The sequence below is a fragment of the Vanacampus margaritifer genome, chromosome 7 (genome assembly GCF_051991255.1).
Source record: "Vanacampus margaritifer isolate UIUO_Vmar chromosome 7, RoL_Vmar_1.0, whole genome shotgun sequence".
Classification (NCBI taxonomy): domain Eukaryota; kingdom Metazoa; phylum Chordata; class Actinopteri; order Syngnathiformes; family Syngnathidae; genus Vanacampus; species Vanacampus margaritifer.
In genome coordinates, this window is record NC_135438.1 from 7,028,575 (window position 1) to 7,041,217 (window position 12,643).

At 41.9% G+C, this 12,643-nt stretch overlaps 1 protein-coding gene across 3 annotated transcripts; it reads left to right on the top strand.

Annotated features, from left to right (window-relative positions):
- The first annotated feature begins 2,233 nt into the window (after positions 1-2,233).
- On the top strand, positions 2,234-11,996 carry akap8l (A kinase (PRKA) anchor protein 8-like). Of its 3 annotated transcripts, none has more exons than XM_077570792.1 (13): positions 2,234-2,347; positions 2,978-3,025; positions 3,461-3,671; positions 4,985-5,543; positions 6,939-7,053; positions 7,150-7,217; positions 7,354-7,375; positions 7,987-8,116; positions 8,199-8,340; positions 8,491-8,596; positions 9,402-9,532; positions 10,048-10,143; positions 11,044-11,996. In XM_077570792.1, the coding sequence occupies exons 1-13, from the start codon at positions 2,323-2,325 to the stop codon at positions 11,533-11,535; spliced, it is 2,145 nt and encodes a 714-aa protein (XP_077426918.1). In that variant the 5' UTR covers positions 2,234-2,322; the 3' UTR covers positions 11,536-11,996. The 3 variants fall into 3 exon arrangements, with proteins under 3 accessions (XP_077426918.1, XP_077426921.1, XP_077426919.1); XM_077570795.1 differs by having other exon boundaries at positions 7,156-7,217; XM_077570793.1 differs by having other exon boundaries at positions 6,942-7,053.
- Positions 11,997-12,643: the final 647 nt, after the last annotated feature.

Consider the following 12,643-nt stretch of genomic DNA (forward strand, 5'->3'; position numbering starts at 1 on the left):
CAAGCCCCATTGTGGACAAAATGTAAAAATTCTAACTAGTTGTTATGGTAGTCGGCTTCCTGGCTACTGTAGTGTCTAACGCCCAATTCACACTGACTCCAGAACCGACGTGGTCCGTTTTTTTTGTACGGCATCCGCACGGACTGCAATTCACAATGCGTGCGTTGCGTGACCTGTCCGGAAATCTGCACCCGACAGACCACAAGGTCACGGGGGTTCACGCTGGATAGTTGACTTAACCATGTACATAGAGTCCTATTGGTAAACAATAGCCACACGTGCCTGTTGTCACATTGATATGCTTTTGGACATTATTTCTGGGACTTCTACCATGGGTAAGTACGTTTTGTGTTTAAATAGTGTTATCTTGTCATGTTTAATTTAGTCTGAGCTCGTTTTTTGTTTTAAATGTCCGACTCGTCATGCTATGTAGTTAGCTATCTTCCCTCCCCCCAAAAATGAGTTTGCAAACGGTTTTATTTTGAAATACAGTGTTTTCTCGCTATAATGCGGTTCACTTTTCGCGGCCTTGCTATTAGTACACTTTTGCATGTTTTTTTTTTACTGTGGTGTAAAATTTTATAACATTTATGAAGGTTTGAACATTGACAATGTTTAACCCCTGGGTGTTATTTTATTTTGAAATGGCTTGGTCACAACCAACAAAAAGCCAAAAAATGGTCAAATAACGCCCAGGGGTTAAACAAGAGAGAAATGTGAGAAAATGTAAATGTCTCGATGAGAAAAGTGTATAACTGTGTGGTGAGGGGTTTTAGAGCCTTGAAATGTTTATAATGTAAAACATAAAGCTAACTACTTCGCAGATTTCATCTATTGCGTTTTTTGGGATCTAACCCCAGCGGAAAACAAGGAAACACTGTTTACCGGATCTACCTTGATGCCGACGCTCAACTTCCTGTACGGCTCGTGTAATTTCTTCAGCTTCATTAAAATCCGCATACGGCGTCCGTAAAAAATAGAACGCTTGCGGAAACCTTGAGCAGCTCCGCATCCCTTCCGCACCGAATACGCACCGACTCAAATGCTTTCTATTTTTTGCGGCGGCCGTACGGAAAACACACCGTGTCCGTTCCGCAGTCAGTGTGAATTGGGCGTAAGTGCCCTTGAGCAAGGCATCATCCCCACGCCCTTAGCTCAAGAGGCGCCACACTGGGTTTTTCTTTCACTCTAACATCTCTCCTTGCATGCCTGCATGTGTCTGATGTGGTTCTCTTTGTGGTGCATGTGCAACAGAAAATATACAGCAGGGACTGGGTTGGGTTCGATTTACCCTTGTGAGATTATGAGTATAATAAATAAATTGAATGGAAGATTTTTGTGGTTGACATCCATCTGGTGTATTGCCTGGGAAAAAAAGGGTTTTGCCGCTCATTGAATTTTTCCAACGATGGAGCGATGCTCTGAAGTCCCTCAGGTGGATGCCTGGGTGTTGTTGTTGTTTTTGTTTTTTTTTCCCCCTCAAAATTATTTTGTTTTAGTTGTTTTCATATATGTAGCAGGCACAATTAAAAGCTACTTGGGGTATACATACGGCTGCCAGCTGCCCATCCCTGATATGAGAATATATGAGTACAAAAAAACCCCAAAAAGTCTCAATAAGTGTTGTGCAGAACGACTGTTCATATTTCCATACAGCTGTAATGAAATGAAATTAATTAACAAAGTATATAAATTTTTACATATTTCTGGGCGCAATGTGCTCAATATGCTCATTGAAAATTGCTGCAAATACAAAACTACTGAAGGCCAAAGAAAAAGAAAAACACACTTCCTTCCTTGAGAGACAGAACTGTGGTTCTACAGTACCAGAATAGCTGTAATAAAACTCTGCTGCCCTCTAAAGGCTTAATTTCATAGCCCACCAACTCTCTTCTTTTTTTTTTCTTCTAAATGTTTTATTGAACAAAAAAAAATACAAAACAGTACCACAGCCAGGGGGAGACAAATACGCGGGAAAATAAACTTGTCCCGGCTACAACAATATATTATAAAGCTCACATAAATATAAAATTTTACTTGCTTTCTTGCTTGTGCAGTGTCCAATTATTTTATTTTATTGTTTGACTTCATTTTCAAACATGCAAAAATTAGGTCTCTGATTAACGTATCGACATTTGTGTAAAGCCCAAGAGTGCAAAAAGAAAGCCATGTAGGCCACGCCCCCTGCGGCCTTTTAACAAAGTGACGTCATTATGATCGTGTAACGTTGCTGGCGTCTTTGACTGCGTTGTTGCGCGTTGAATGCGTAGAGGACGAACAAGCGCTTCTCGGCCTACTTGCGTTTATAATCCATAAAATACGATGGAAGGGAGAAACTATGGCTCAGGTAAACATGCATCTATTGTCGTGGCATACCTAGCTAACAACATAGCCGCTTGCTGTGTGTTAGATTCGTCGCTTATATATTTCTTTTTAGATTATCGTTAGCCGCTAGTTTAGCCCATTGGGAACAATCGCCTTGTAGTTGAAGCCCTGCCGACTTAGTTTATTTTAATATTTCAACAAATTAAAGTCTCCTTTTTTATGAAATGGCAAATCTAAATAACGTTTCATTTCCATTTATGTTCCAATAGCGAAGCCATCGTTAATTTCTTCGTCATCACAAGCTAATGTTAAGCTAACTCATTCTTAGCGTAGCCGTCGGTTTGTGAGTGGCTTTTAGCACGTTGCCATGTTAACGACTTGCAGGTTTCGTAAAATAAATTATTCAATGAATGCAACACGGGACATTTTAGATCGATTAAAATGGACGTTCAAACAAAATGTCTTCAAAGATCGCCGTCGATTAGCTGCACAGCACGTTAAGGGAAGTGGAAACAACGTCGAAATGCTATTATGTAGCTCGTACTTAGTTTCTCTCAAGAACATCATAATCTCAGTTTGCAATGCTTATTCCTAAATGTGCCATACATGTTACTATTTTGTCTTAATTTGACGCTGTTTATGTACCTTACAGGTTTTTCCAATTGGGGTGGAGGAGGGGGTGGAGGGTCTGGCAACAGAGGTAAGCACTGAGATTGAAATCCTGAGCAAAGTGATTATTTTGCCGTGACCAACAATAAACTATCTAGAGCTATTTTGCTGTGATTTGCGCGTGAACTACAAATACAAATTCTGCGCGAATGAGTAATTGATAGAGCGCTGTATAGCACGCGTCATGGGTTCAAATACTGTACCTTTTTTTTCTTCTTCTATGTAAAATAAATATATATGAGAAATGTATATACATCTGAGCTAGAAAAAAAGCAACCACATATGTATTGTATGGTGTTACCTGTGACCATAATTGTGACCATAAAAGTGAGCATAACTAAATGTATAAATGTAGCCCAATTGCCACCTCAATGGTCAAACACGAGTATGAGTACTTTAATGACAGTATATGAGTGAATAGTTGGAAGTTAAGATGTTGTCTATATAATATTGTAATCTGCATTAGGTTCTGGGAACTTTGATCTATTTGGTGGGAATTATAAGAATTCCATGTCTGGTTACGGGGGCTACGGAGGTGGCAACTCCAAAAGAGGCCCCTCTGGGTCATCCATGCTCCAGCAAAAGATAACACATGCGGATGAAGTCATTGCCAAGATTAATCAGCGCTTGGACATGCTCACTCAGTTGGAAGGGGGCATGAAGAGCCGAGGTGACAGGTAAGGCGTTTGGTATTCGTATATTGTTTTATTGTTGTTGCGCAAGTCTTCATACACGTTTGTCCTGTGGGCCATGTTAGTGGTAATAAAATGCTCAATTATCTCTTCATCTTACGCTCTTCTTTGATGGTACAGTGACTTGCAAAAGTATTAGCACCCCTTGAAGTTTTTTATCTTTTGCCACATTTCAGACTTCAAACATAAGGATATAAAAAAAAATGTGAAGTTGAACGAATCCATATAATATTTTAAACTTTTTTTTGCACAAATAACTAATGAGTAGAATTGTGTGAAATTATTCACCCCACTTTCTCAGTGCAGCCAACTGAAATTCTTAATGTTTCCCGAATGATCCAATAAATAGAGGCCACCCGTATGTAATAAAACAGTTTAAAATATGGTATAAATTTCGTTCAACTCAACGATTGCATCCCATTTGGTCTTGAATCTTCACCCCAAAAAAATCTTTATGATTGAAGCCTGAAATTAAGCAAAATGTCAAAAAGTTCACGGTGGGCTAATACTTTTGCAAGGCACTGTATGTGTTTACATGTGCTGTTGTTTTTACACATCCTATCTGAAAAGAAAAAACGTGGGCATCAGTTTGTTTGACATGAAAGTATCAAGTTTGAAGCATTCTTGATATATTCTGTTGCTCTTCACTTCCCATCCATTTTGTTAGTTCACATTCTTCCAAGTCACAGACGGCCATTTTATTGCTGGTATCGGGATACTTGTTTACTCGTTCTTCACTCCTTGAACGCTGTCTGCTGTCGTCACTGTGTCTACTTTATTCACAAGCATTTCTCTTCCTCATCCATGTGACCTAACCTTGCGCTCTGGTTTTAGGTTTCACACAAAAGATGAGTGTAAAGCCGCTGGCCTTACAGCACAGTGATTTGCTCAAGGCGGTCTGCTGTGCCTACAACCGATAAGAAAACACTCTAAAACTTAAAACTGTAATCAGTTACTCTCAAAAGCACCATTGGCTCTGTTGGTCTGCTCATCCTACCATGAGGAAGTAAATTTGAATTTCCTCCACTTCTGCTGACTACACTGGTTGACCTCTGACTGAAAATGTAGTTGGCAGAGTTCTTGTAATTGTAAGGGTCAGAGCTGATTTCTTATGTTTTATTATAAGATATTGCAAGCAGACCATAGTTTTGGTGGATGTCCGTCTTGTGATCTGACGAGAAAATGGCGACACTGGAGGCATATGAATGTCAGGTGGAGAAATCCGAACCTGACGCCCCTCCCTGCCTCCTGCCTTGCTCTCTGCTCTTCTCTATCAAACCTCTCCCTCCATCCCGCAGGTTTGGCCAGTTCGATTCTTTCGACTCGCTCTCCTCCTCCTCCCGAGATCTCTACAGATCCGGTGGCAGTAGCTATGGTTGTGATGATGGCCGTGGTGACAACATGCTGTTGGGCCAGCGAGGAGGCTCGGGCTTCGGGGGGGGCATGGGGCAAGGAGGGGGAGGCGGCTTCAACAGCCTCTCCTCTTCCTATGGAGTCGCTAAAATGCGACAAAATATGAGGGAGTCCTTCACCAGTGGCTCTGGTGGGGGAGGCTGGGCCGGAGCAGGCCGTCGTTCCCCCAGAAGGGGCGGAGGTGCTGGGGGCCGAGGATCTGGCGGAGGGTTTGGGGGCTACAGGTCAGACCCCATGCCATTTGGCGGAGGTGGCCGGGGAAGCGGTCTCTCCCCAGGGGGTGGTCGAGGCAAGCTCCCATCCCTCCTGTCCAACCGCATGTACTCAGAGAGTGGAGGTTTCCACCAGGGTGCCTCCCAAGGGCCCCACGACTTTCCCGGGAGGCATTTTGGAGGGGGCCCACGGGCCGGCCGCCAGCGAGGCCGCAAGAGACCCCTCAACAAAGTAAGTACCTCCTGCCAAATTAGGAAGCCCTACTCAGATACTGGCCAAGAGCCAGTTCTGATTCCCACCTTTATCTACTGTAGACCAACTGGCAATCCAGCCTTTCATGTAATGCCCACTCTATGCCGACATTAAAATCAGCTGCCCCTCGCCTCCCCACACACACATTCCGCCCACCCTTTTATTAATTATGTTCAATGTAATGCCAAGTTCCTCATGGGAACTCCGCTGCTCTTGTGTAAATTAAAAGCAACTTGTGCTTCTCACTGCACCAGTTGTTTTCTTGGTTAGATGTGCTGTTTTGTTTAGGGTTTCATGATGTTTGTAATGCAAAAAGTTGCTGCATCTACTAGCTAATAAGGAGGCAAAACAACAACAATCACATACTGGCCCCTTTAAATTTTCCAATGGCATTATTGATTGATTTAGCGGTGTTGCTTGTAATGTACAGTGAACATAAAAAATTAACACGTTCTAAAAAATGCAAGGTTTGTGTGACAAGTAAATGGGAACTGTTATGTGCCCACACTCGTCTAAACACAGCATTCTGTTTAGCATTGCGTTAGTGGAATATTAATTTGATGGCAAAATCCACGTTTTTATCATCTCGGGGTGGCCATTTTGCCACTTCCTGGCAACTAAAAAAGACATCGTAGTTGCTCAGGGCCCAAGTAACAACCAATCGCGGCTCAGCTCGCGAGTGTCACATAACCAACCTTTTAAAACAGGCGAGACGTGATTGGTTGTTACCTGAGCAACTGTGATGTCATTTTCAGTCGACAGCAAGTGGCAAAATTGCCGCCTCCTGAGATGGATAACAACATGTGGATTTTGCTGCTTGATTCATATTCCACAACAAAATATTAAATCAGAGAACCATGTTTAGACTTGTAGTGCTACATAGAATATATTATTGTTTATAATAATAATAAACTTAGGTTTGTGTGAACACTACATGTGTAAGCTCTATCTGCTTCAGGAGCTGAGATATCAATTATTTTTAATATTGTTGAATTTCCAGGAAAACTTCAGGTTTTCGGGGGGGGTGGTGACTCAAAAGTCACCCTTAAGTTTTAGAGGCATGTTTTGCCAGGCGCTTTAGGCCTTAATGGGTTAATGTACTAAAAAGGAGTGCACGCTAGTCAAAGTCTAAAAAGGTAAATTTTATATAACTGAAATTCAACTGCCGGTGTCAGGTGAGTAATCAAATTTTAACAAATTGTTTTTGTGTCCATTGATGAAATGGATTTAAAAAGGGTGTACTTGTTTGGCACTGAATGGTGTTGTTTTGTTTTTGTCATGAATGTGGGCACTTGTTTTTACCACCAGTCAAATGAAATTTAAAGCAAAAGTATTTTTTGACTCTATATCAAGTTTGTTTTGGATGAACTTCAGCAGGCAAGACCACAAAATGATGTTCAGAAGAAGAGAAAGCAAATGCTCACTCCTGGAGATGAGCCAGAGTCTAAAATGAACAGGACTGAAAGCTCAGATACTGGCGCTCCTGATGGTAAGTTGCAGCCCCGCCGCATGTTTTAGTTAGAATTTTCAATTGAAGCTGCTGTAAGCTCTTTATTGACGACATGTCGGATCATTTTTTCTGCAGTGAAAGAAGAAAAGACTGGTGGCAACAGTGAGGCAACTACTACGACTGCTACTACTGCTGCTGCTACGGTGAGTATCAGAACTGGACCACATGGGAGGAACATAGGAATTGGGTTACTTGAGTTGAACCGTGTCTGCCATAGGGCTCAACTGTACCATCTGTTACAAATGATGAGTAACATTTGTGTATTTCCCCCCCCCCCAGGAGACAACTGAAGGAAGTTCAGGTGAGCACAGTCTTCTCATTGCCATTGCTTTATCATCACTTTTTCATCACAACACCGTGTACGGAACTGGGGTCACGACATTAGGTACCCATGAAATCAATGCCTTTTTAACAATGATAATGCAGAACTGCCTCCCAGAGGTGAATTGAAACCGGGTGTGCAAATGCGAATATTTCCCATGTTAGTCATGCGGGCGAAGGGCCAATTTGGCGAATCTAAATCGTCCGCCTTAAAAGCCCTGCCTGTGCGCACTAATTCTTGCGTGAGAATGTTGTTCTCGCAGAGTTCATTTTTGTTGGTAGAGCGGTCGCCGAGAGACGGGTTTAGTTTTTTACTCCCAATTTGGCCGTCCCTGTCCCTCGTAATTGATTTAGGAAGACGATGCTGGGGAAGTCAGTTATAAATATATAGAGTAGTTATTATTCTGAGAATATTATAATTATTTTTGTCCTATTAGGCAATTCCCGTTCCACGGTTTTAAAAATGTGAAAATTCAGACAAATTGTTCTGGCAGTCAATTTTGCCAGTTTGACAGCATACGATAATGCTATACCGAAATATTTGTGGCTGTATCTCAGCACAGCTAAGCTCTGCTCTCATCTTCCTCTCAGTTGCTGTGAAACAGGAAGAGGGCGCTGAGAAGGAGGCGGCGGCGGTGACGGCGGCGGCACAGAGCAAACAGCCTCCTCCCCGAGCCCCAACCAAGTCAAAAGCGAAAAAGAAGAGGGGATTTCAGGAGAGGTGAGCAGGAAGCGGTTCTTCATGCGACCGCGCAACCTCACGGCAGACGTAAACACAGATTTTTCCCATTTCCACCCTCCAGGGTGATGTTTGCTTGCTCTGTGTGCAAGTTCAAATCATTGTACAAGGACGACATGGAACAACATTTGGAGAGTCGCTTCCACAAGGACCACTTCAAGTTTCTCGCGGGTCAACTGTCCAAGCCGACTACAGATTTCCTACAGGTGATTACTCGCCAACTCTATAATAGTTGGTTAGTTAGTGATTGAGTATGCTGGAACTCATCTTAAGAGTATGAACACCCCCCCGGCCACAATAGAACAAATATGCAGTGTACTAATCACTTTTGTTGACTGTCAAATGTTTATTCCCAGGAGTACTTGCAGAACAAGTTCAAGAAAACGGATCAAATCGTCAGGCAGATGGAACACCACAGTGCTGCCATCTGCCAGATGTACAGAGACCAGGACCTCACTAAGGGTAAGCGACGGCAACTCATGGTCTGATGTAGAGGCTGGCATTTTTTTTCGGGAGTTCCATGGGATTCCCGTAGGATGGGAGTCAACTTTACCTTTAATCACAGGGTTTGGGATGGGACAGGATAAAAGGTTAATGGAGGAGCTCAGTCTTTTTGTTGTAGTTTTTTATTAGTGTAGCTGACCTAAAAAAAAAAAAGTATATTAAAAAAGGGGGGGGGGGCAGTATGGAACAAGAGTCGTTTTCATTGAGGTTTTTTTTTTCTTTCTTTTTTTCTGTGGGAATGGGGTGGCATGGGAGTGAAAATCCACTCCTGTGTCACCCTCTAGTCCAGTGTTTCTCAACCCTGGTCCTCGGGGCTGTTAGACATTATTAACATTTTAATTCTTTATTTCATATATTAACCATGTTGAAAATTCCACCACCTACGTGACGTTCAGGGTGTCAATATGTCCGGAGATCTGTTTTAATTTGCTTTGCAAAGGTGTTTTTTCTTACAATAAAAATCTGTCTTCATATTTTTGGAACACGCAAAAGAGGAATAAATTATAACCTCTTCAGGGCACACTATATGTCTCCCTATACCAACGCAGCTGAGGATCATTACCAGGCTTCTCCAGAGCTTGCTGATGAGCTGTCATTGGAATCAGCTGTGTTGGAATAGAGAGACATGGAAAACAGGCTGGAAAGTGTGCCCCGAGAACCAGGGTTGAGAAACGCTGCTCTAGTCTGATGACCTGGCTAGAAAGAAGAAAAGTCAAAACAATTGGTGACTGTGGGGGGGGGGGTATTGCATACTCTGTTGCAGATCTTGGCATGGAGCACTTCTTGAAGAAAGTGGAAGCTGCACACTGCAGCGCATGTGACATTTTCATGCCCATGGAGCTCCACGTGATTCAAAAACACATCAAATCCCCCGACCATAACTACAATCGCAAGGTATATTGATGCAGGGTGTGTTGGAAATACACGTGCCATGCTGAAGGACATCGTCAAATGACATTGAAACTTGTGCTGTCATTTTTGCACTGTCTCACAATTTATTTTAGAGTACATTAAAAAAAAAAGCCTCTAATCCAATAATATTATTGCTCTATCTTACTTCACTTATCATTTATACACATTGCTTATGTCGGCAGAAAATAAATTACATTAAAATCAATTTAAATATAAAAAATATATATAAAATATATACATATTTAATATATAATTTATATATAAAAGTTAAATATATAAAGTAAAATAAATTTCTCCTGGTGACACTAAAAACACAGGAGAGGCTTGTGGTAGTGGAATATATAATATATATAATGTTAACGGTGCATTCAGTGGCATTGGTTTCATATATATATATATTTTAATTTTTGTACAGCACTTTGGTGACCCCACTTGTATTTTATGTTTTAGAAATGCATGTGAATTGTTTGTCTGATGGACCTTTTGTCTGATTCAAGGGAATGATGGAGCAATCTAAAAGATCCAGCCTGTCCGTTGCACGCAGCATCCTCAACCACAAAGTCATTGGAAAGAAGCTGGAGAGCTATCTCAAGGTAGGTAGTGTCATGCCAGTCTCAAGACTAGGCTTTAAAGGGGGGCTAACCATTATAAATGAATTGCCTATCAGCACCAAGATTCCACATGGAGGCGCAAAAGTCAAGCTTCTGTTACATCGGTGTGAGTTTTTCAGCTCATAATAGAAGATAAATTCCAAAAATACCCCATTATGGGAATGACATTCCTTAACAAATATAAAATGATTCCACTTAAATTAACTAATTGATACTTTGAGCAGTTTGGCATTTTTTAAAGTATATTACCATGTGTAAATTTGCTGGCTAATTTAACCACATACACAAAGTGAGTAGCTATAAATATCAAATTTTATTTTTACTTGTGGAGTCAGCATTTCACTTACATTTCACTTAACCAACACATAAAACCCTTTTTCACACTGCACTTGCTCAGTGTGAAAGTTGCGCAGCAACACTAAATGACCGGTTGTTAGCCTGCCCATATTTGGAAGAGCAGATGTAGCAGCATACCAGGAAGGTAAAATCATACTTTGCCACTTGTTGGTGCACCTCGACAAGATGCATCGTTCATCGTTGCAAAAGAAAGCCCGGACTTTGCTTATTGTTGGGAAGGGGAGGTGGCCAGCAGAGAAAAACGCATGGGTCGGCAAAAGCCTGGCTTGTTCAAGTCATACCGTTACGTGTAAATAAGTCAGCCAAAAATAACACTACAAGAGTCTGCCTGCTCCTCTCCTATTGGATGACGACATTCGCGAATAGAAGCGATCTGGATCTTTTTTGCATCAACTTAGAAAATTTTCACCCAGCCTAGCTACCAAGTCATGGGCGGAAAAGCTACAGCGGTTATGCAAATTAGCCTGGTTGCATTTCCAGTGTTGGAACGGACATGTGCACTAACGGCCTTGTTGCTTTTTACAGGGAGAAAATCCATTTACTGGTAACCAGGGGGGCCAGGATGCATCTGACTCCATGGTAGTGGACGCAACAGAGGGACAGAAGGAGTCTGTCGCTGTTAAGGAGCCCGAAGAGGAGGAGGCGGCGCCTGAGGAGGAGGAGGCGGCGCCCGAGGAGGAGGCGGCGCCCGAGGAGGAGGCGGCGCACGAGGAGGAGGCGGCGCCCGAGGAGGAGGCGTTGCCCGAGGAGGCGGCGGCGCCCGAGGAGGCAACATGGGTAGAAGCAGACAAGGAAGTACGCATGGAGCAGGAGGGGGAGAAGGAGGAGGCAGTCATGGAAGGTGACGACAAATTGCTGGAGGACCATCAGGACGACGAGGACGAGGTGGCAGAGGGCGAAGAAGGGTTTGAACTGGGTGATGATGAATACGACGAAGATGGATACGTGGTCCACGATGAAGTTGATGAAGAGGGAGCAGAGGTGGCCGCTGCTATTGAAGACGATGAGCAGAAATGACTTTGGTGAATTCTCCCTGCCAACTGGAGCAGACACATGACACACAATAAAATAATATGTAACCCTTACATTTTTCACTTTATTCCACTTCAATATTTGTGTATATACTTTGTGGAGTTGTCTGAGAATGCATTTGGAACATGGCAGTTTGATACCAATCTAAAGATGACCATAAAAAAAACATGTTTATTGCTTTTTTGTGTGCCTTTTTTCCACGTTATTAATTTACATTTTTGTTAAATTGCTTCAAGGTACTTTGTATTATAAAGTTTTGTCAGCCTACAAATAGCGTTATGTGCTATGACCATTGCTAAAATACCATAAATGTTTTTGTTTTTTTTCCCAACTCATCAGAAGTAGATTGCTTTGTTTTACTTACAGGTGTGACTTGAACAATTGTAATGTTTCTTCGCTCTCAATGTAACTATTCAACAGTGTCATGAATAAACTTGAGAAAACAACCTTTTCACATTTTACTTTGACACCTACCATTAGCAAATTATTCAACACCTAACACTGTCTGAATATAACTCAATTACCATGTCAGGATTTGACACAGCTGACCCAAAAAAGTAAAAAAGGAAACAGATCAGCAGATAAAGCCATCAATTAGCTGTTTTGACTCTTGACCTCAAAACTCTTGTGAATCCTTTCCAGACTGATAGACCTCATTTCTCATCGTTGTTTTTAATATATTTTCATTGTGACATTTTGTTGCATCAATTTGAGATATTTTGGCCAACTTAATTTTGTTAGGGAAGTTGTATTTATTTCCTGATTGAACAGGGCTGGAGGTAATCGGGTATCAGCATTAGTCAATGAAAACAGTTTATGCTCATTACCTTACTTTGCTCTTAACAGATTGGGGAATTTGAGCCCCCTTGTGGAGGCATGCAAGGAATGCCCTTTCAAAGCACCCAGTCGGGAGTCGTCCCAAGAACGTTTAACTGGCCTTAGCATCATAAGAAAACAGTTGGGAAGCAGATATACAAGGACACCACAGACGGTTTTGCATCAAGGAGGGACAACAATCTTACAAGTAATCTATCTAATCCTGAAGCAAGCATGACATGCTTTTTATTTTTATTATTAGTGCAATATGCAAGAT

What these genes read in the sequence shown, in the direction of transcription:
- akap8l (XM_077570792.1), top strand. Translation starts at nt 2,323, where the DNA reads ATGGAAGGGAGAAACTATGGCTCAG. An exon ending in TGGAGGGTCTGGCAACAGAG is followed by an intron (nt 3,026 to 3,460) that starts GTAAGCACTGAG and finishes AATCTGCATTAG; the next exon opens with GTTCTGGGAACTTTGATCTA. An exon ending in ATGAAGAGCCGAGGTGACAG is followed by an intron (nt 3,672 to 4,984) that starts GTAAGGCGTTTG and finishes TCCATCCCGCAG; the next exon opens with GTTTGGCCAGTTCGATTCTT.